The following is a 22,393-nucleotide window of genomic DNA, read 5'->3' as shown; positions in this document are numbered from 1 at the left end:
CTATCCTACTTTAGGTATGTAAAGCTTGCGTATGTACGGTGAATGATATTTCATATAGTTGTATATATCTTGAAGCTTGAGTATGATGTAGGTATATGATAACAGCGTGCGTTTCGTGGCCGAGGTCTGTAGCTTCCTATATAGCCCTGTATCCTTCCTATATGTTTTGTGTGTATCTATATTGGATGTCCAATGTAGGTACCTATTGCCTACGGTGAGCGCTACCTAACCTTACAAGAGTAATTGAGGTTCCCTAGAGAATAAATTGTCTACATACCTATTCGATATTCACTTACCTTGCCGTAGAGCTGAGAGGCTTCTTTGTTTGTATCTGCATTGGTGATGGAGCACTGACAAAATAAATAGTTCATTGTTTTTACTAATTTACTCAAAAAATTATAATTTAATCCACTATGATCTTATCTAAAACCCTATAAATCTTCTATAAATAATAATTTAAAAAAAAAACACTAGAAAATCACGACCGCGAACACTTTTTCCAGTCGAATCAAAGTGACAGAAATCATAACTCAAGAGTCATAAAATTCCGCAACCGGAGGTTTGATACCTAATTTTTTCTATCTTTTCAAATATGGGGTATGACCAAAGGCTCAGACCAAAGGTATGACTGCAATGTTCTACCAAGTGCAGCACAAGCACATATTGTAGGTATTTACACCATAGAGTAACTTTTATAAAGTAACTTGTGACAAGCTGTTGAGAAGTAACGACCCCACGGATCCGAGTGCTCCAGAGAGTGAATCAGGGTCTCCATCTCCACTCCAGCGTGTCTTCGTCGGCCGAAATGGAACCCCAAGGGAACCCTCAGGACTCTCTTCATTGGCCGTCCAGAAGGGAGTCGTTAGACACTTTACGGTAGTCTGTTACGGCTTACGGCTTTTAGGCCCCATACGCACGAGAGCTTAAAAAGCGTCGCGTTAAAACCAGACGTTGGCGCTTTTTTACCGTTTCAAATACTTGTGTTCATATGAACGTTTAAAAATCACTTGTGAGTCGTACTCCCTGCCTTGTGGAAAGGTAGTAGGTAATAAAATCACGCTTAATTTTTAAGTAGTTTATTAGCGTATTCTGGTAAAGATTTAACATAGAGTAATGGTCGAGATCGAGACTCGACTTCTAGAATTAACAATTCGGGATCGAGCTCCCATATATGTATTTATTTATTACGAATGGTATCATTGAGTTAGACCAAGAAAAGTGTGCAAAGATTTAGATACGATTGACACCAGAGATTGACAGTTGACGGCCAACTGACAGCAACGCTGGCGCTTTTTTAAAGCCCCCTCCACACTTGTGCGTGAATCGCGACGCAAAGAGCACGAGTGTGGAGCGGGCTTAACAATTCTGTAAACAGATAAAGATTGACAGTTGACGGCCAACTGACAGCAACGCTGGCGCTTTTTTATAGCCCCCTCCACACTCGTGCGCGAAGCGCGAAGCGCACGAGTGTGGAACGGGCTAACGCTTCTGAGAACAGATGCACTGGAGTTCCGTATGCTCCATTCAATTTAACGCTCAACGCCGAAAATCGAACAGTGCTCGATAAAAAAGTGTCGCGCTTGAAAATCGCCTTCGTGTGAATACATACATGGTTATCGGGTGCCAATTTTTCGCCAATCTGATTCAATTGCCTGAATGAATCAGGAGGTGCGGATGCAAATACCATTCATTTCTGATCAAATCATCCGATTTGATCAGTCCCGTCTGGATACCACTTTAGGTACGACGACGAGCGAAGCGAGGAGGAGTGTTAGGTAGAACTGCGACCCTACAGCGCGCGAGCCGAGCCGAGCGAGCGAAGCGAGCGTGCCGCGGTAGCGGCCGGCGAAGCGCCAGAACCGACTTATTTTATAATAGTACCTACACATTTTATTACCATCTCGATCTTCGAGCAACACCGGCTTCCGACACATCCAAAGGGAGGGGCCCAAGCGATATCTTACCGTACAATTCTTTCTGCCATTTTTTGCGGGGGAAAGGTGCACACAGTCGCACTTCTCACACACTTACATACAAAATCCAATCTGTAATGACGACACAAATACATAGAAAATGACACACATCAAAGACAAATCTTGCAAACCTCGATCTCTTTTTCGATGATTAGGAGTGTGAGTACTGGCCACGGGACTCTCGCCGCCGAAAGAAGTATCAATCCTCGAATGACATCAATTCAAATATATCTTTCTGTTATTGTTGTCATTCATTCATTCATTGTATGCGAATAAATAACATTGTGCCTGTGCTCCGTGATTTCCCTATTTCTCCAGCTGCCCTCTCATATTCCCTCACACACTATAACCATTGGTCTTAGCCTTAGGTCAGAAAGACGACATAAAAATAGTTCGACCAACTGTCACTAGTGTCACTACTGTCAGTGTCACTGTCACTTGATTTTGTAAGATGATTGTAATTTCTACAGATAAATTTTAGAAAAGGATGTTTACGACTTGTTGTACTCATTTAATAATTAGCCAATTGTGATAAATTGGTCTAGTTCACTGCGAAAAATATTTTAATATTTCGCGTTACTCGATAAATTATTGTTTATATTTATACAGTGTAACACGCTACTTAACAAATGTTTGTTTTGATATCTTCGTACGGTTTTATTCGTTAAAAATGGAAGGAGGAGAGTGGAGAAATAGCATAATAAGCCAATTACAGGCCCGAAACAAGTATCAAACTGCAGCCTTTCAAGATGTTATAACATTTCGTAAGTAACATAACCTTTTGGGTTCCTGTCTTTGTCTAAACTTTCACTAATAGATAACTCTAGATACATACTGATAGTGTGATACATTACTTGAAGATCGCTTTTAGAGCATCATGACATAAAATGTAATCATAATGCTAGAGAATATCATTCTGTTTTATTTGATTGAACTCTGTAGGTACTTTTTTCTTATTAGCATTTAGAGATACTTAGAGAAAAGTGCAATTTAGAAAATGTATAAGTATAAGTCAGTAGTAATAATAAGCAAATTGTGATGTTGTGAACTATGTACCTATTTTGCTACACCCTTTCCAGGGCCCATGTATGTAACATCTGTACTGGTATGCAAATAAAGATCTCTATCTCTCAATCTCTAATGATATACATTTGTGTGCAGTAACCTTACTTAGTCTGTTTATTTTTTAATGTAATGAATGTTTTAATTTTAGTTATACTCAAATTTTTACTTAATTTTTTTCAGAAAGCCGTCTATTTGATAATGTCAACACACTTAAGAACGAAAATCTTCAGTTAACGCTGGTTAATGAGAGGATAAGATATTCAACTTCTGAAAATGGTTTATCAAGTGCAGGTTTGTGCTCTTTCTTTTCCTACAATAACATCATATTTTTGTAGTACATAGTTGCAGCTACTGTTCTCTGATGGGATGCATTTGCTTGGATGTGGGTAGTCAAACCAAAAAACATGAAGACAAAGTAACTAACTCAATGGTCATTTTAAGGAAATATTTTTTTTTTTGATCAGCTGTGGTAAATTTTAGCCAATTCTTAATTGACATATCATTAATGTTATTAACGGTATTTGTGTAAGTATGTAGGTACATGATATGACTTCTTCTTCAGCTGTGCTCTTGTCAGCAGAACAATCTCCAACTCGTCCGGTCCTCTGCCAACTCCTTAACCTTCTGGTATGACACGACCTGAACCTTTTCTATTATTTCTTTTTACTTTCTTATATTTATATGATATGACTACTAAGAGAATATTGGAGGTGTTTTGTGATAGCTATATCATAGAATAGTTAGGATTTGACAGAACGAAAAATGGTGTTTTAGTATGTCATGCAATGATACATTTCTCAATTTAATGATCCAAACTTAATTTTGAATAAAATATTTAAAAAAATAGTCTACCCAACTTATTCACCAAAATTTTATTGACTTTCACATTGAAATTAGTGAATGATATAATATTCTAATTTTAGTGTACAGTAAATAAATAAAGTTTCCGTATAAAACACCTACAGAGGGAGAGGTCAACAACTCTCAATTTAAAGTATCATTATCATTAGTTACTGTCATTGCTAACAATTTGTTTTTGCATTTGTTCATGTTGTATTGAAATGGAAGTTGTTTGCTGTACAACTTCACGGAATAGGTTTAGAATCTCTAATTCTGTGATCTTCTAGTCTAATGTTATTTAGAATAAAGTTAGTACTACATCAGTTTGTTGACCTCTTTTTATTATAATGAAGTCAACAAACGAATGTAGTATATGATTGTTCATATGCATATCACATTTTGTGAGAAATATGTTGTACTACATATGTATTTCTTGTATAGGTACAAGCCCTGCCTGTGGTTCCGCCCGTGTAAGGTTCTGACTGTAGTATCCTCTTCCTCAGTGAAGCTTAGCATTTAAATTTCACCGATACGTTTAGAAGTATAATCATATAAATGTAATAGATATACAGGGTTATTTACAGTTTTATCACTATAAAACTAACAACTGCCACCTGACTTTTTACTGCAAAATGCTAGCATTCCCAAATAAGAAACATTTACACAAAACTTCTAAAATCATTGCAGGTGGTGGCAGCAACGAGAGGGTGCAAGCTTTGGAACAGAAGATTCTGGTACAGCAAGAAGAACTCACAAATTTGCATCGAAGACGCGGCGAGAGCTCTCAGCAAATCATAAACCTAAATGCTAAAGTTCATGACTTGGAGAAACAGCTGCAAGCAAAGGATATTGTGTAAGTTTGATGTAATATGTAGTTTTTGATATCCAGCAGCGCCATCTATGTGAGCGCTAGCTCATGTTAATTATATAATATAAGTATGATGCAGTGGCGGACGGCTATAGAACTCTATTCCCACCGGCTTGCCTAAATTAGAAAAAAACCGGACAAGTACGAGTCGGACTCGCCCACCGAGGGTTCCGTACTTTTTAGTATTTGTTGTTATAGCGACAACAGAAATACATCATCTGTGAAAACTTCAACTGCCTAGCTATCACGGTTCATGATGGCTCCTCTACACGATGGCCCAGCGCCGGCCACTCCAAGGGAGGCAGCCATGCGGTAGAATGAGATAGCAATATCACTTGCTCCCTCTAACGCACAAATGCGTCCCTTGGAGTGGCCGGCGCTGGGCCATCGTGTAGAGGAGCCATGAGATACAGCCTGGTGACAGACGGACGGACGGACGGACGGACAGCGGAGTCTTAGTAATAGGGTCCCGTTTTTACCCTTTGGGTACGGAACCCTAATTATCCTACTGACATCTATTTAACGCCACCACTGGTTTGGTATAAGTTTCTTCCACCACCATACGCATGACCAGTACCGTCTTTACCATAAGGGCACATGTGGCCCGTGCCCAGGGCCCCCATCCTCGGGGGGCCCCCCAAGGACAGACAGTGACAGTATATTTTGATTACCCATAATAAATAGAAGACTATAGTATAAAAATGTTAGTTTAATTAGCTTTCTTTACTTTCAAAAAGGGCCCCAAATTCTTATGTGCCCAGGGGCCCCAGCATAGTTTAAGACGGCCCTGCGCATGACCGCGTTTATATCGGTTTCTCTGTGTCTGAAAGTAGAGTAATTGTGGCTTTTTCAACTCCCTTGTGATTTTTGACATTTGAGGTGAGAGAAAAGAGAGGGGTTGAATATATGTAATTAATTAGTTACTCATCTTTCTTTCTATCGTTGCACCTACGCAGATTTTCAGCTGTTATAAAAAGTAGTGTAAGAATTAAACTAATAAACTAACATGCAATAGAAACAACATTTTGTACTTATCCAAACACTGGCTGATTGTGTGATACTTTATGTACCTACCTACTTAAGTACATTACACATACAGTAGAGTCCGGTTATAACGACGCCCAAGGGACCGCTGATATTACGTCGTACTAACCGGACGACGTACAAAACGAACTGCCAATTTTAATATATTTTTTAATCAAAATAACTACATAATTTTGTATTTATTAATACTTATGCGTCAATCAAAGAAAAAAAAAACATTTCTTTTAAAATATTTATTTACGTTAGTATTACGACACCTTGTCTTAAATGGAGAGACTTGTGTGTTTAGAAGAAGCCACTTTTCAAGGTACGCGTACTCACTCGTCATACGCAAATGACTCGAATCCCGTAGAATAAAAAGTCGTAATTCTTGGGGAACTAGTCAAACTGACGTTGTTTTATCACATAGTTCCTATGGCCACCTTCTGTGTCCATCATCAGATCAGCTGGAAGGTACCAAAATATTGCATTGTCACCCAACTTACATAATTATGTACTTATGTGAAGTTTAAGCTCAATTGAATAATGGGAATTGTTTTATTTCGTTTGCAAGATTACGAAAAGGCACATGACTATTTCATCCTGCTCCGTATAGGCAAAAGGAAGAGGGGAGTTGGGTGTGCGGGACGGAGTAAGCTCTTACCAATTAATTAATTAATTGTATTTTCTTTTTGTCTCTCCCTTAACAAAAAGGGGCTTATTTATATTGATATGATGTACATTTAGCACAAAAACCTGAAATTAAAAAAAAAAATAGAGTTAGACCAAGACAATTAAGTCTGCAACGATTTTGATAGCGCACGCAGTGCAAGTGTTATTTTCAACGTCAAACTTCTATGAAATGTTGACGTACAAATAACACTAGCACTGCGTATGCTATCAAAATCGTTGCATACTTTTCTTGGTCTAACTCTAGTATATCAGGAATCTACTCAAATGTCACCCTGGCAACAGTATCAACTGAGACGAATCTAGTGACAAACGTTGAAATTCATCAAACAATTTAAGCTGTAGGCTATGTGAAAGAATCAGACATACATACAAATTACAATCCATTGCAAGCGAACTCTGAGGATGTTTGAATGGACGTGCGGAGCTTCTCACGTTTTCGCGGTTGTCGCACTGATGCGGTTCCGCACGCCGCTCCGGTGTGCGGGTGAGACAGCACTATGCACACGTCATGGTATAATAATATACTCCGCCTGGTACTCCATTCCGAGATTCGCGTATGACCTAACTGACACGCGCCTACGTCATCATGCTGTTTACAGGTTCTCAAACTTTGAAATGTGGGAGAATTTTAACCAACGGTGAAAATGATTTTAACGGCATTAATTTTAAGTTATTCATGTAGAAACATAGTAAAATAAAACAAATCTAATGTATTAAATTAAACTTTATTTATCTATACAAGACAAACGTTTGAAAAACTAATTCACAGTTACACATTAATTACCAAGCTTACGACGTGAAAAGTTTGGAAAACACTGCGACTGCTGACACTGAGCGAGAAGGAAATAACAATTAACACGCGTTCGACAAGGATGACGGTCAGGGCATGAAGTTATCTAGATCCGAATTGTCAAATGTGCACAGCGCTATCCTGTGTTGCCAGTAGTATAAACAGAATTACCCGAAAGTCTGAAATTTCTTTCGTGAATCGGAAGATATTGCTAGCGAGTAATTAAAAATGACGTGTTATTGTAAAATTTAAGCTAAAATACATATAAATGAAAATTATAAAATTATAAAGAAATATTTTAACTTATTAACCATAGGTATAATGTACCCATGTAACATGTTATGTTGAAATAAAGTGGCAATGTTATTGTGACGTAGGCCCGTGTCACTCTGGGAATGGAAGACCATGTTTTATTAGACCATGGCACACGTAAAGCAATTTCCGGTTTGCAAAAACCGAGGAGTGAAGACCGCCTTTGCCAGACGTAACGTGCCCGGGGCTCGCTGCTCGCTGTATGCTTTAAGCATAGTTTAAAAATAGTCCACTTTGCGCGCGAGGGCAGAGGTTTTCCACCCATCAAACTTTCATATAAATCAACATGTCTATAACCAATTGCTAGAAGCAACTGCTGCTTTATAGCGTGAGGTAATACTTTTATTAACATTATTGTTCTCTCCAGTATTTCAGAAAACACTGCCTTGATAGCTTCTCTTCGTGCCGAGATTCAACTTTATGAAAACAACATGACTGAACTAGAAGGACTAAACACTGTACTGAGAGACGAGCACCAAGCCTTACAAATCGCGTTTGCAGCTATAGAAGAGAAATTGAGGAAAGCACAGGTATGTTGATTTACATTAATTTAGAAAATTACTCATGAAATAAAACAATTGAAACGGATTATATCGCGTATATTGAATACATACTACATCCCGACGTTTCGAGCCCTTTACAGCGTTCGTGGTCAACGAGTGACTGAGGAAAAATTGTACTGTGCAAAAACTACCCACTTACAAAATAATGAACCATCATAAACTATAAATGTTAAGGCCAGTTAGGGTTCGAAACGTCGGGATGTAGTATGTATTCAATATACGCGATATAATCCGTTTCAATAGTTTTATTTTAGAAAATTATTTAAAATTATCATACAGGCAGCCAAAAGTAGATAAAGCTGAGGGAACACACGGATCTCTTGAGCTCAGAGCGTGCGTCTCGTGGTTGAGGCATCATACTTGCTCGAATCAGACCTGCTAGCATGAGTTGCGTTCTCGCGCGCGTATCCATACATTTAGCGTGACTTCAAGTATGGACTCACTATAGGTAATAAATATTCGTGAGGGATACCCACCATACAAAACAGCGTCACCCGTGTGCCCCATCATTGTTGAAGGCGCTATTTACTATTTAATTTTGTTCATTTTAGTGGAAGTCATAAATAGCAGTATGTGATAAGATATCTTACACATACTGCTACAATTTTTAGCAGTATGTTAAGATATCTTATCACATACTGCTATTTATGACTTCCAAACGTATAATTGGTGGATAATACTAAAACGGCGGTAATACTCACGGCGTTGTATGAGGGTTGTCAGTCTTCTTTATTTGCTAGACTCTGCTCGGATTGAGCCAGCCGGTAAATGATGTATGGGGATTACAGAAAACCGGTGGTGTGTGTGATTTATTCTTAGTTTAAATTAAATGAGTCGGCTAGCTAATTTACTCAGCTTTTGCCTATACCAGACTTGGCTGACAAGATATTTTATTATTTAATAAAGGCCAATCTGTAATTATGCAAAGCACAACAACTGGGTAAGACTTCTTCTGATCAATACGTTATTAGGTACTTATTAGTATTTTAAACATGAATATAAACATTAGTAATTAAGTCGCAAATCATTTTCTAATTCTAACCATTTATATTATCGCCACCCTTATTAGAAAACTAGCCACTGAGGAATTGGAAAAAGCTAACCACAATCTCTACTACTTATTTTTTGTTACAATCCAATGACTGAAATTCTATACGGTAAACTACTTATTTTTTTGTGGATGTTTTTTTCAGATATTGATACAATTTGGTAGCCTCGAAGAGCTCCTCATTCTGTTCGGAATAAACACGAAATCCCACTTTGTAATAATAAAAAACTACATAAGTAAATTTCCGTGAGTTACGAAAATTCCATTCATTTGTAACCCAGTGGAAGATTTTGTAGGACATACGGTGAATTTGCGCGTATGCTGTAGGTACCTAGAGAATAACACGAAATTTTTATCATAAGCTAACAAAAATGAAAAAAGGACAAAAAATTAAAAATAGACCCAGTTTTATGTGCTGGGTGTTAAACAAAACACCTTTACAAGTTGTAGGTACAACGTTACATTTGATTCTCTGTCCCAATTCTACGTGTGCGTGTGTACACAATTTTGAGTTGAATGGTCAACTACGTAAGCTCCAATTCCGTTTTTGTTTATACAAAATATTGTATTTTTGGACTAGTAATTTCTAAACTAACATTTCATTTTATATCACTGGAACTTTAAAATTTTATAGCATCATTCAAAACTTGGCGGTTTGCCAACGTATTTTTCTTCGATATCCAGCGGGGTTCCGATATTTATGCTCATTATATAAAGCTGCCTATATAGGTTTATTAAAACCTATTAAATATTCTTGATAAGTAGATAACTAGCTACGACACGTAACTAGTAGGTAGTCGTTTTAGACGCGTTGGCGATTTTCTTGTCTCCTTAAAAAATAGTTACATAAAACAAATGAGATTGAATGAGATATTGTGCATCGTTTAGCAATAAGAAAAAGCGTACATCGCAGTCTTATTTTAAATCCTATTTATGACGCTGTAAAAATAAACATCCTATATTGCATGACTTTATGTGGCTGCCCTTGTGCACAATGAATAAACAGTTCATGCCAAAACCGAGAGCAACATTGCCTGTTCAGTGTAGTCCGAAATCTGTAACCGAGCGCGCCTGGCCCCGTGGCTCGTTTCGTGAAAATAGTTGTTACGCGAAAAGTGTACCTGGGACATACCTACATACTTGTGAATACCGTTAGATCCTCACATTGTACTCGTACTCTACCACTAGTTTAACACAGTACCATAACCTCAGAATTTTCCTATTTTATCAGTGTTATTATATAAATCTTACAGTTACCTAAATAATATTTAAGTCTGTGTTGTGAAAAATCGCCGCCGAGTTAATAGATTATGAAGAAAGTTTTCTTTAGTCGGGTACCTATCATTGTTGATACTTTTGTAATTGTACTTATTTTTAGAAACTTGTGTATAGTGAATAACATTATTATTTTCAGGACGAAAATCGGACGCTCGTTGAAAGACTCATCAAATACAAATCAAAAGATGCAGATAAAATGAACGAAGAGAACGAGCATTTTCTCAAGTAAGATGTTTAATTACTTATTTAGATTTATTTTATTTACTTAAAATTGTTAGTTAAGCATGACTTTTACTTGCAGTTGGTAAGATTTTGACATTATGTTATTGCCAACATCAGATGTACCGATGTGCGGTGAATCAAATCAGTAATTGTGGCATTATTGTGTGGGGCATTTGGTTTATAGTAAAGTCAATGCGCTTGTGAATAGGTAGTTTAAGCAATTTATTTAACTGTATGTTGCTGCTGTTAAGATTATTGTACACTGCACCGTAGACTGTATGCTTGTAATGTTTTATTTAGCTTGTCTAAAATGTAACTGAATGAAGTGTCAGAGACATCACAACTCGTTGTCGTTTGTGCTAAATCACACGTTGCCACATTGTAGAACGCACATTGACTAGTCTATTTGTGCTACCGGTCTCGTGTTGTGATTAGAGTGGGTCGTGTGTGTGCCATGCGGCTTAGACAGCTTGCATTTTTTACATGATTTTGTTTTTGCTTCTTTTTGTTTAATTTCTTCAACAGGTCAAGCCCTACCGCGTTTCTCATCAACACGTTTGGTAGAGTTAGTTTCGGGTGAGTTTGGCATAATGTGAATGCAGATGTGGTGGTTTGAGGCATTGTGGCGTTCATAATTGAAAATATACTATACCTCTTCATGAAGTGGCCCATTTATGTCTTAACTGCACTCTGAAACTGACTCATTTTCAATTTATGTGTATGTACATTTCATTGGTTATACATATATGTACCTACTATTTTAATTTATCTCATTATCACTGTTTTTGTCACAAAATTATTAATCTAACATTATAAAAATAAAACTAAAATGGGTCTGAATTGTGTATGAAAAAGAAAGAAAGTAATTTAAAGATATAAGTATTTGTATATCGATTAGGTTGTTTTATGCCGCCAGTTCACACTCTGCCCTATTTGCCGAAATATTTATGTTGCATATCTTTCTTAGTAGGTACTTATAATAAACAAAAGAGGTGATGAATGTTATATTATGTAAACAAGTGAGTTACGAATTATTATGAAAATCGTGAAACTTAAAAACAATATAGATATAGTATTTTTTTCATAGCTTGGGTACGGTGACAGCTGACAGACATACCAATACAATTTTGTGTTTTCAGGTTATAAATTGTGATCAGTTAGAAGTGTTTCAGGTTATAATCTGATGACAGCTGTCACCGTACCCAAGCTATGGGAAAAATATAGCATACGGAAATATTTTAATTATATATATGACCGCATTATGGTAAAAAAAATCTAGTCGGTGACGGTAGGTATAAGTACGATGAGTACGATGACACTAACAGCTCCGTACACCTGGTAGAAATTAGTTGAGAGCAATATAAACTGCAGAATTGAATTTATTTGAAAGGCGCGTGTTGACCAGATTTCATCCGGCCAGTAAGAATTGTGAATTAGTTGGATGCAACAAATTGTTGTGGTCACCGTGAGGCGTGAAACTATAAAGACATCAGGCAGGTAATCTGGCAAACCACAAGTAGGTGCGCAAGTTCGATCTCCCATAGTAATTTTGCATGTCGCGCCTTTTTCCGGCCAAATTTGGTTTGTCAGACTATACTTATGTATAGGTCTTACGAGTATTTATAGGATTCCGGTCTTATACATTAGGCATCAATATATTTTTATGTATTTTCCCTTTTACCCATTTATGTAGGTAGGTACCTACCTGAAACATATTGACAAAACCACAATATAAATACAACTAAATCAAGTTGTAATTATTTGATTATAAACATTACACGGGTTTTCGTCCCAATTGGGATAATATAAGCGGGTTATAATATAATGTAGGTTTTATTTTTATAACTAATTAATTTATAAGTATGTACAGGATATTATGTCTAGCCTTGAAATATATTTTTTGTGTATAAAAACATAGAGAACATATTAAATACAGAACCCTAAAAATATAGTTAGGTTACTAATACCCTGTTTGCGATTGTATCATTCACCAGTTTGAATCCATGTCCACTGTGTAAAACTTTACTTATAATATAAGAACATATAAGATCTAGGCACACACATTGTTTTACTTATGTTTGCATGATTGGCTGTTGGATTTTGTTGATAGTTAGTTATATAGGTATAGCATGAATCTTGATATTGCATTTTGGCATGAAATTCATTCAATATAACTGTGATCAAATAAATTTAGGGACATATCCCTAAATTTACTTTGATAAATAAACGCGCCATAGCGCGGAATAAGAAGGGTGTAAGTAAACGTCAATTAGATAAACTATGAAAAAATATTTCTGTTCAAAATTTTGCGTGTGACTTCGCTGGGCTATACTCGTGTCACTAGCTGTTTTATACTAAAAGTATACTGCCATTGCATGCAGGGTTATGATACTCGTATAGGTATAACTGAAAATTATTGAAATTGATTGATATTTTATTTAATCTTTTTTTCATTGCATTTGCCAGTTCAACATAAAAACTAAAATTTTGCGTTAGCCTTTTCTTAAGGCCTCAATTTTCTAGAATATAATTGATCGCAGTATGGAAATAGATTAGATTAGATTAGATGATTTATTTCATGAAAGACAATTACATAATAAGTTTGCATTGATGTCAAAAATATAAGAATTTCTATCATGATCGTTAAAGTAAAATAAAATAAAAATGAAAATAATAACAATAATAATGAAATAATATTATAGCTCCAATAAGGATTGTCAACACAATTAGAATAAAAGTAAGTAGGTAAATACTTACAAATCCAATACATGAATAGTATAATTAATGTATGTAAGTTGGTCCATTTCTATTCGTACCTATAAATTGTTTGATCCACCAGTGAACATTGAATAATTATTTATGTGAATGTTTATTACATTACTGAAAAAACACGTTTATACGAACGTTGACATACATACAATATATTGAGTTTCCTTACGCTAAATGCGCATTTGTATGTTAAAAAAGATGTACATGACATGCAAGTATCGCAATAAGATCTACAGTTTGTGATAATTCAAACATGCATTATACTATTTGACGCGATTTTACATAATACCTTCTTACAAAACCACGATTTGAAGTATTTTTCCCTAATATTTATATTAAAAAAAGAATTCATTTGACGCACCAATTATTTTCTACAGCACATAGCATTCGGGTATATTTGTACTAATCGCGTACTCGCGCGTGATACAGTGTGGGCATATATTTTGCTAACTCAGAAGTATCACAGATCACAACAGACATGCGTTCTTTTTTCACACTTCGTGGAAATTTCAGGTAAATTATAAAAAATGGCCAGCACCATAATATACAAACTACTAGGGGTGTTTATATAAAGTTTACATCAATATATCTGCAATTTCATTTCATGAACATTTCACTTCGGTCCTATTTTCTTCTTTGCAAGTAACTTGACTTAGAACTGTTCTAAGTATAAGATCGTTAATGAAACTGTCTGTGGTGTGTTATTTTTACTTACTTCATATACTTATCTTTGAGGTTAGCATGTTGCTATGATCTCTAATTCATTTGCTTTCAGTAAGGAACTTCGCCGGAAATAACCATGCTCCACAGGTTTCTTCTTAATCGACGAACTGTAGTAGCGTTATGAAATTAATTTCTTTATAATTTTTGTATCGTCTTTTTCAGAAAAAAGAGTGACAGGGTACGGAGAGAGTTGGAAGAAGCAGCCAGAGAAGGTGGCAGTCGAGGCAGCATCGGATCGGCGGGTAGTTCGGCGGAAGATAAAATCTTGGATTCTATGCCGTTTTATGCCACAGCTTTGCCGACAAAAGTTGCATTACGATTCGTAAGTTGCATCCAATTTGTGTTAATGACAATCTTCTTCTTCTTCTTCTTAGTCGTTATACTCTTTGCAGAGTGTCGTGGTCAACGTGGTTAATGATAATATTGGCGCGGTAAAGCGAAAATCACTTGGTTTATTCCATCTAGTTTTCGTCTTGCGCTTTAAATCATCACTTTTGTGAGTTATGAATTAGCGCTAATTTTCGAGTCTGTATGTCTCAAAGCATAGTCTTCATGACTCCAAGACGGTCAAAATGAATTCATGCAACATAAAACAAGTTTGTATGTTATATATTAATTATATTATAATCTTGAAGACTATGTATGTCACTTTATAACACATAAACAAGATTACACACACAAAACAATGTAAAAAAGTCCCAAAAGGCTTATAATAATAATTTCATTTTTCTGTCTCGCTCTCTTCTTTTATCGCTTTCCTCTATACACAGTGGCGAAAAAAATTACTATAGGAGGCTAAATTTTCTTTTTGCGATTTCGGGGTTGGTCCCATAGTAAAAGTTGCTCAGTATAATCCCAAAACCTCCCTGGCAACGGGAATGCACTTATTTTTTGGTCACCTTGTATGTATATTTACAGTTTATTATTTTGATGTACTTTTTCTTAAGGCGCCTTATGATACAACGTAATCGTCATTTTCAGGACGCGCATGAAGGAGACGTGAATGCGGTAAAGTGGAGCCCGACGGAACGAACGTTAGCAACAGGAGGATCGGATAGAAAAGTCAAATTATGGGACTTGTCGAAAAGTGAGTGTAAAAAAACCGTTAAGTCTGATTTTAGGCTTTCGACACAGCCTTATGTGATGTTAAACCAATTTTCATCCAGCAGATACGTCTGCGAGCGATACCTACTACAAGTTTTATATTAAAGGAAAATTAGAAAAAAAAATGTATCGTAACACTTTAAACTCTCGCGTTTTGTACACATATTTAATTACACAAACGGGTCTACCGCGATATAATTTCATTGTTTTTACCGTGGAACGCCGCCACACACCACACACAGCCCTCCACAGCTGTGGCCGTGACCACAGCTGGTGCAACTCAGCTGAAACGTCGGAATTAAAGGTAAAAACAATGAAATTATATCGCGGTAGACCCGTTTGTGTAATTAAATATGTGTAAAAAAATGTATCTTCTAAAATGTAGCTCCTAGACGTATCTGCTGAAAAAAAAAATGGTTTAGTATGGGTTAGCACATTGTTACTGGTGAATTCTCAATAGGACTTGAGACTGCAGTGCCGTCAAAGCGGTCTTTCGGTAGATGTCGCTTTACGCCACCCTGCCGCCGCTTTGCGCCGGCCGATGCGAGCCGAGCCGAAGGACGACTTTTTCGCTCTTATTGCGCAGACATAAAACTTTCTGCTATCGGATTTTGCCGATTCCGCGTCGACATATGTGGAGGAACCCTGATGCCTGTATACATAAGGGAAGGAATGGAAAGATTTGCGCGTTTCAGGTAGCTCATATGGTTAAGAGCGATGCACGGATTGCAGAAGTCGCGGATTCAAGTCCTGCCGGAAGCGTAAAATTTTAAATTTTTCCTTTAATACAATTGTATAAAATTTCTTATGTGATGTTTTCCCCTATCACTACAAAATGCGTCCAGTTCGTCAAGCCAACGTTTTTTTGATCTGCATCTACCCAAGCCGTTCTGTGAGATTCATTTGGTAGCCAATTTGGTTCGTCGTTCCGGGTGCTGAATGTAGCAAACACGTCCAGCCCAATCCCGCGTGAGCTTAACGGTCTTAACACCCACATATAAGCGTTTTTTGGTGTATTTCGGAGTTCCTGACTCGATTGGTTCTGTGGCTCCATTGCCCGCTGGCAAATCTTGAGTCGGGACTTTTGTTTCGGCTTTCCGTTGCTTCCGTTAATAACCAAATTTTGGCGCCGTAAGTTAGGGCAGTCAGGTTACATATGTTTTAATACAGTTGTTCAAAAAGTCTTAGATAAGTAGTTTACATAATTTTTATTTCGCAATTAGACATCTATTACATACAGTCACAGACAAGACATCCTCCAGACTAAGCATAGTAGCTCTACCCCCTCTGCCACAAATACGGTAGTTTTACTCCATTTTCGAGTCGAAAGTGTCTTTGTGTGACGTTCGTGTCTTTGAACGGACCAATCACGGCACGGGACCTCGCTCACCTCGTCCCCCGCACCCCCGTATTTTTGGCAGCATCGGTTTCATGAAATAAATGCTCTAAACTCCGTCTAGAGGATTCCTAGTCTATGCATACAGTCAACCAATTTTATTTGATTCCTAGGCCACTATAGAACCATATCACAATGAATGGATTTGTTTATCTTCTACGACAGTGCTTATTGAGTGATATATGTATATGTCATGTATCAACTCGTAGTAGTTAAAGCGACAAGGTTCAAGGGAAACAAATAGGTTGACGGTACAAAGAACATTATTACTCGATATAAACTAGGTAAATGTTTACTCGATACATAAAATATTATAAAACACAATATTACACATTTTTTAATTATTTGGCTGCATGCCTATCTCTGCCACGTTAGCTGTCGTACACCGAAAAAAAAACTATAGTATCAAAACATTTCATCATAAATTGCAACTAAGTGTTTTTGACTTAGTTTAGTTATAGTTGGTCAAGCAGATCCTGTCAGTAGAAAAAGGCGGCGTGAAGGGATATCGTCTCATAGAAAATTTGAATTTCGCGCCTTTTTCTACTGACAAGATTTGCTTGACCATCTATACTTAGCTAAGTGTTGATATTATTGATTATGCAAGTTTAATAGGTGCCTATTATAGACGGTCAAGCAAATCTTGTCAGTAAAAAAAGGCGCGAAATTAAAATTTTCTATGGGACGATATCCCTTCGCGCCTACATTTTTCAAATTTGCCGCCTTTTTCTACTGACAAGATCTGCTTGACCAAGTATAGCTTTGTAGAAATGTTGCCAACCGTGTGTATTTTGTTTTGTCATTAAATTAAAGCAGTGTTATTGCATCGGCAGTGGGCACGGTGGAGAACAAAGGCACACTAGTCGGCTCCAACGCCGGCGTCATGTCCGTCGACTTCGACTCCACCGGGGCGTACCTCGTGGGCGCTTCCAACGACTTCGCGAGCCGCGTGTGGACCGTCGCCGACCAGAGGCTAAGGGTGAGTCATCAATATATAACCTTACTTTTTTTTATAATGAAGAATTAGTAGGTACACGTTTTATCTGCACCTGGTCGTTCAAGGGTGGATCAACTATTTCTTTTTGTTATTCTGTCTCGTCAGCCAGGAAAATATGTAGTAGGATAGTTTGTTAGATGAAATATACAATCATCTATTAGGGTGCTAAATAGATGGCCCATTGTGGAAAGGCATTATAATATAACTACCATATAAATGCCATACCGTAAAACCGGGGTTTTAAGGGTGAGTGACACAAAAGTTGATTCAGCCTCAAAAAAAGGTGGAAACCGTGCAAAGTGGGGAGGAGATGGCGTTGTAAATCAAAGCCTGGGCCCGCAGCAGTGGCTAAGGAAGCATCGGCGATGAATGTTATTTTTTTATTCTACTGTTAAATACGTTTTAAATTCGTTTGCCCGATTATACGCTGGTTATTATTCGGCCATTAACAGCCATTCGCGTAAAACAATGACAGATGTCACTGTATGTTTTAACGTAATTTGAGTCTTTTAATATTATTAGCAACGGAAGTGTAGATTCTGGTTTCTTCGATTCACACCAATGAAAATGACAGAACTTAGGTAAGTCGAGCCTCTCTCCCACGTCTGTGCACAGTTTACAGTAATGCGCATCCCACCAAAAACATTTTCATGTAAAATGTTGCCAAGACGAAACCATAAGGCTCGCACTGTCACAAAGTTATCAGATCTCATGTAGAGCCAAGCTTCTAACTCTTACAACTCTACAAGCTCTAATTTCACCAACTCTACACCTTACTCAAAATATGTGGCTTGGCCGTTTTGTTACGACAAGAACTATTATGAGGGTTCAAAAAAACAACGAAGCACCTCAGGAAAGGTAGGTGGTGGCCTTGCGCTTCGCTTGGCTCGTCTTGGCTACAAGAAACACTCGTAGGTACAACTATGATGTCTAAGATCTCTCTTTGATGTAAAATAAACATCTAAGATGTCCATTCGCGGAATACGGATAAGCTCGAAGTATTTTATTTTATTTTCTTTGACCATCAACATGAGTACGGACGGTAGAGGAAAGACGACAATCTCTTATGGCAGAACTGTTGAAAAAGTGTCCAGCTGTCTGGTATAAATAATAGTTCCAAATCTCTCCAGAGTAGCGCTTGAGTAGCTAAGAACGTAGGCGTTATTGACGGAGTGAAGTGCGCTGTCAATGTTTTTATTAAATATTCTGGGTATTGTGGCGCCACCTATTTAAGGTTTTTTGACGGACACTTTTTGATACATGGAGATCGTATTCCCTACCTCTACCTTCCACAAACATGAATCTTCTTCATAAATGATGTGTCAGATAAGCATTCGAAACACATTGTTAGGGTCACCACAATGTCCACAATTAAGCCAAAATTGGGATGTTTAGCAGCTTGAGCCCTAGAGTAGAGGGAATTAGTGGAGGGAACATGTGTGTAAAACATTGATTTGGTATTACCAATTTAAGTGCGCGGTTGTTTTATGCGATAAACGCAGCGTTGACCGCATGCGATCACGGAATGTAGGGAAAATGACAATGCGCTTACCGCTGCGTTTACCGCGTAAAACAATATACGGTCATTAGATTATCTGATTTAAAATAGGTGGCCGGCAAACGCAAACTTAGGTACAATGGTACATACGTAGAGTTACAAGTTTCAAATATGAAATATCTAACTAAATACTTCACTACTCGTATATACGAGAGGGACTTTTGTTTTACACACATATATGTTGACGTAGTAATTTAAGTTATTTTCGTTGGTAGTTTTTTATTAGCAATGATGATTATAGTAATGTGTTTACGAGAACATAATTAGCTATTATGCTTTTAACCTGCTCAATCCTATTATAAAACGAGTCACATGCAACTTTAATAGCTCATAAATTAATTAATTATGCGTTAAGTACGTTATGCGGTCATCGAACTCCTGCTTTTCTTCTCCTGGATTCTCCCAGACTTATTTACTGTTAAATCAGTACTTCGGTCATAACGCATATTTTAAATAGGATAATATTTTATTTTATACTTTCTGAAATCTGTTTCCTTTTTTATGTAAAAAGATTTTATTTTTCCATTTTTAGTTTTAAGGTATTGTTGTCTGGGCAACCATTCCTGTCCTGGTACTAAATCCATCCTTTGCTCCACCGCTGACTCAATCAGTCAACCCCCGCTATCCCTCAACCGCCAAACCCCCTCGATCAGCGATCACTGAACGAAATGAACGGTACAAGAAATGTTATATTTTTCGTATCGGGATCAAAAGACCGTAATTCACAAAATAGATAACAAAAAAAAAAGTTACGTCGACAAATTTCTGTAAAATACTTACCACAATTTTGGGTATACTCACTAAATCGGTAAGTACGTGCAACATATTAACTAAATTATTACGGTCTATTCCATTCGGATCTTAAAGAATGTAAACAAATAACCAGCTAAGTGTAAGGAGTACTCGCGCCCTAAGGGCACCATCACCCAATTTTTAGGGTTCCGTACCCAAAGGGTAAAACGGGACCCTATTACTAAGACTTCGCTGTCCGTCCGTCCGTCCGTCCGTCCGTCCGTCCGTCCGTCCGTCCGTCTGTCACCAGGCTGTATCTCACGAACCGTGATAGCTAGACTGTTGAAATTTTCACAGATGATGTATTTCTGTTGCCGCTATAACAACAAATACTAAAAACAGAATAAAATAAAGATTTAAATGGGGCTCCCATACAACAAACGTGATTTTTGACCAAAGTTAAGCAACGTCGGGAGTGGTCAGTATTTGGATGGGTGACCGTTTTTTTTTTGCTTTTTTTTTGTTTTTTTTTTTTGCATTATGGTACGGAACCCTTCGTGCGCGAGTCCGACTCGCACTTGCCCGGTTTTTTATGCCATATAGCTACCTACATTTCTCTTTATTACCAGTATCACACCATGTTTGAGGCTTGTATTATGAGGTGTGTATATAAAAAAACCGGTACAATTTTTTCTAACAAACTGCTGCGAGTATACTTTTCCTAATTCTGGGTACCTACCTATCAGTTATAAATGTTATAATGTTGCAATTGAAACATGCATCGCATTGCGTCGCTTAATTTAGAAAAAAAATCGAAAGTTTCGAACTTATCCCATTTACGGAATATCCCCAACACGTGGAATAAAATAAATACTTTATCATTATACAAAGCTATTGACACAACATCAAGGTTATTGTCTTCTATCAAAAAACATCGCAGCCCGCCCTGTACCTAACACAAAGAAAAGAAATCCAATCTATGTTCTGATTTCATGCTTTTCGCTAGACTTTAAAAAATAGCGAGTGATCAGTTCACGCCTATTGAGCAAATTTAGCATGTTGGGGTTCCGTGTTTTACCAAAAATCTATCAACTTAAAGAAACCCTTTAACCAGATAATTTTGAAAGGGAGGGTTAAGCTCATTTCATATGTTTTTATTACCTACGTGTATTCCGCCGTAACGTCAATAGAACTAAAAACACCATTAGGAATGCGGAGTACCTACGGAGCAATATATGTATGCCTACTTAATCGATTTTAAAAGGATACAAATACAAATTATTTGTTTGAATGTGAGTGATAAAGTTCTATATTTTTAAAATTCCGTAAGTAGTAGATTTACAGGGTTTTAAAATGTTTATTTGTAATAGAAGTAAATTGTATGGACAATACTAACTAAACGCAATGCATTAGCCCATTGCGTGAAAACGTCACTTTTCAGTTAACAGCTTTTTTCTGCTTATTTTTTTTTTAATCATGCTCTCTTTCGGTTTTAAATTATCTTTTATTTTTGTTCTCACAGAGTTTTACCATGATATGACGTAAGTAATTGCTTTTATAGACACTGGTCTATTTGGAAATATAAGTAAATATTTGAAGTTAATTTTCTTTGCCAAACATAATACTTTTTATCCGGATTTTAGCAGGATTCATCTGTAGAAATCTTTTTTCTAATTGTTTTCCCGTAACAAACATATGAATCTAAATGTTTAGTTTTATCACTGTAAACCAAAGAACCCTAACAAGCATGGTAATATCAGACAATGACAGTGTTAGGAGGCGGGGTCACGAACACGATCCTCTATTAACGGATTGTTAGCGCGTCGGCTCGTCGTGATCCCCTCTGATCACTTCCGACGAGCCAAGTCATCCCTCATCGAGTTTACTTACTTAACTTATAATAAAATTTGGATATTTATATCTACAGCCATTTATTGTTACACAATCTTATAAGTACAATGGCCTAGTCCCACTGTAAGCTCAATAAGGCTTGTGTTGCTGATATTTAGAAGGAAGAAATAGTTTTTAACTCGTATATTTATTAGGTATTACTTACTTTTTGCCAGAAATTTGCTTTACGACGGGATAGGGACTGGACAAGGATAGGGGTGGGGTATATAACTACTTTGGTTTCGTTGTTTTAATGAACTACTTTTCTATCCTTATCTTGATCTCCTGTTTCATTTCGACCAAAATTTTACATCTATAAACACATTTTTAAAAATAAATTAAACTACGAATAAACAGTGCCCATATTTCCATCCTCAAAAAAGTCAGGTTTTTGTAGGATAAATAGAGTAGGCACAATGACGTAAGCCATCAATAAATAATCGCAAATGAAACAATGCTATTCTTTTAGTGGTATGAAACAAGTTGTGTCTTATCTTAATATTTGTAAGTACTCAGAACATACCATTATTCCAATCTCTTATCTCATAA

At 36.9% G+C, this 22,393-nt stretch overlaps 1 protein-coding gene across 2 annotated transcripts in view; it reads left to right on the top strand.

Moving 5' to 3' along the window:
• The first annotated feature begins 2,423 nt into the window (after positions 1–2,423).
• LOC134805998 (autophagy-related protein 16-1) overlaps positions 2,424–22,393 on the top strand; it is a 271,109-nt gene continuing 251,139 nt past the window's right edge. The window contains exons 1-9 of one of the 2 annotated variants that reach the window (XM_063779182.1): positions 2,424–2,737; positions 3,219–3,329; positions 4,566–4,731; positions 7,932–8,094; positions 10,590–10,678; positions 11,201–11,251; positions 14,330–14,489; positions 15,149–15,254; positions 17,501–17,646. In XM_063779182.1, coding sequence (XP_063635252.1) covers positions 2,644–2,737; positions 3,219–3,329; positions 4,566–4,731; positions 7,932–8,094; positions 10,590–10,678; positions 11,201–11,251; positions 14,330–14,489; positions 15,149–15,254; positions 17,501–17,646 — 1,086 coding nt within the window. In that variant the 5' untranslated portion in view covers positions 2,424–2,643. The remainder of the gene's footprint in view (positions 2,738–3,218; positions 3,330–4,565; positions 4,732–7,931; positions 8,095–10,589; positions 10,679–11,200; positions 11,252–14,329; positions 14,490–15,148; positions 15,255–17,500; positions 17,647–22,393) is intronic. The other variant, XM_063779183.1, reaches the window with a different exon arrangement.

The sequence above is a fragment of the Cydia splendana genome, chromosome 2, assembly GCF_910591565.1.
Source record: "Cydia splendana chromosome 2, ilCydSple1.2, whole genome shotgun sequence".
NCBI lineage: Eukaryota > Metazoa > Arthropoda > Insecta > Lepidoptera > Tortricidae > Cydia > Cydia splendana.
Note: the sequence above shows the minus strand (reverse complement) of the source record. Positions and strands in the feature narration are given on the sequence as shown.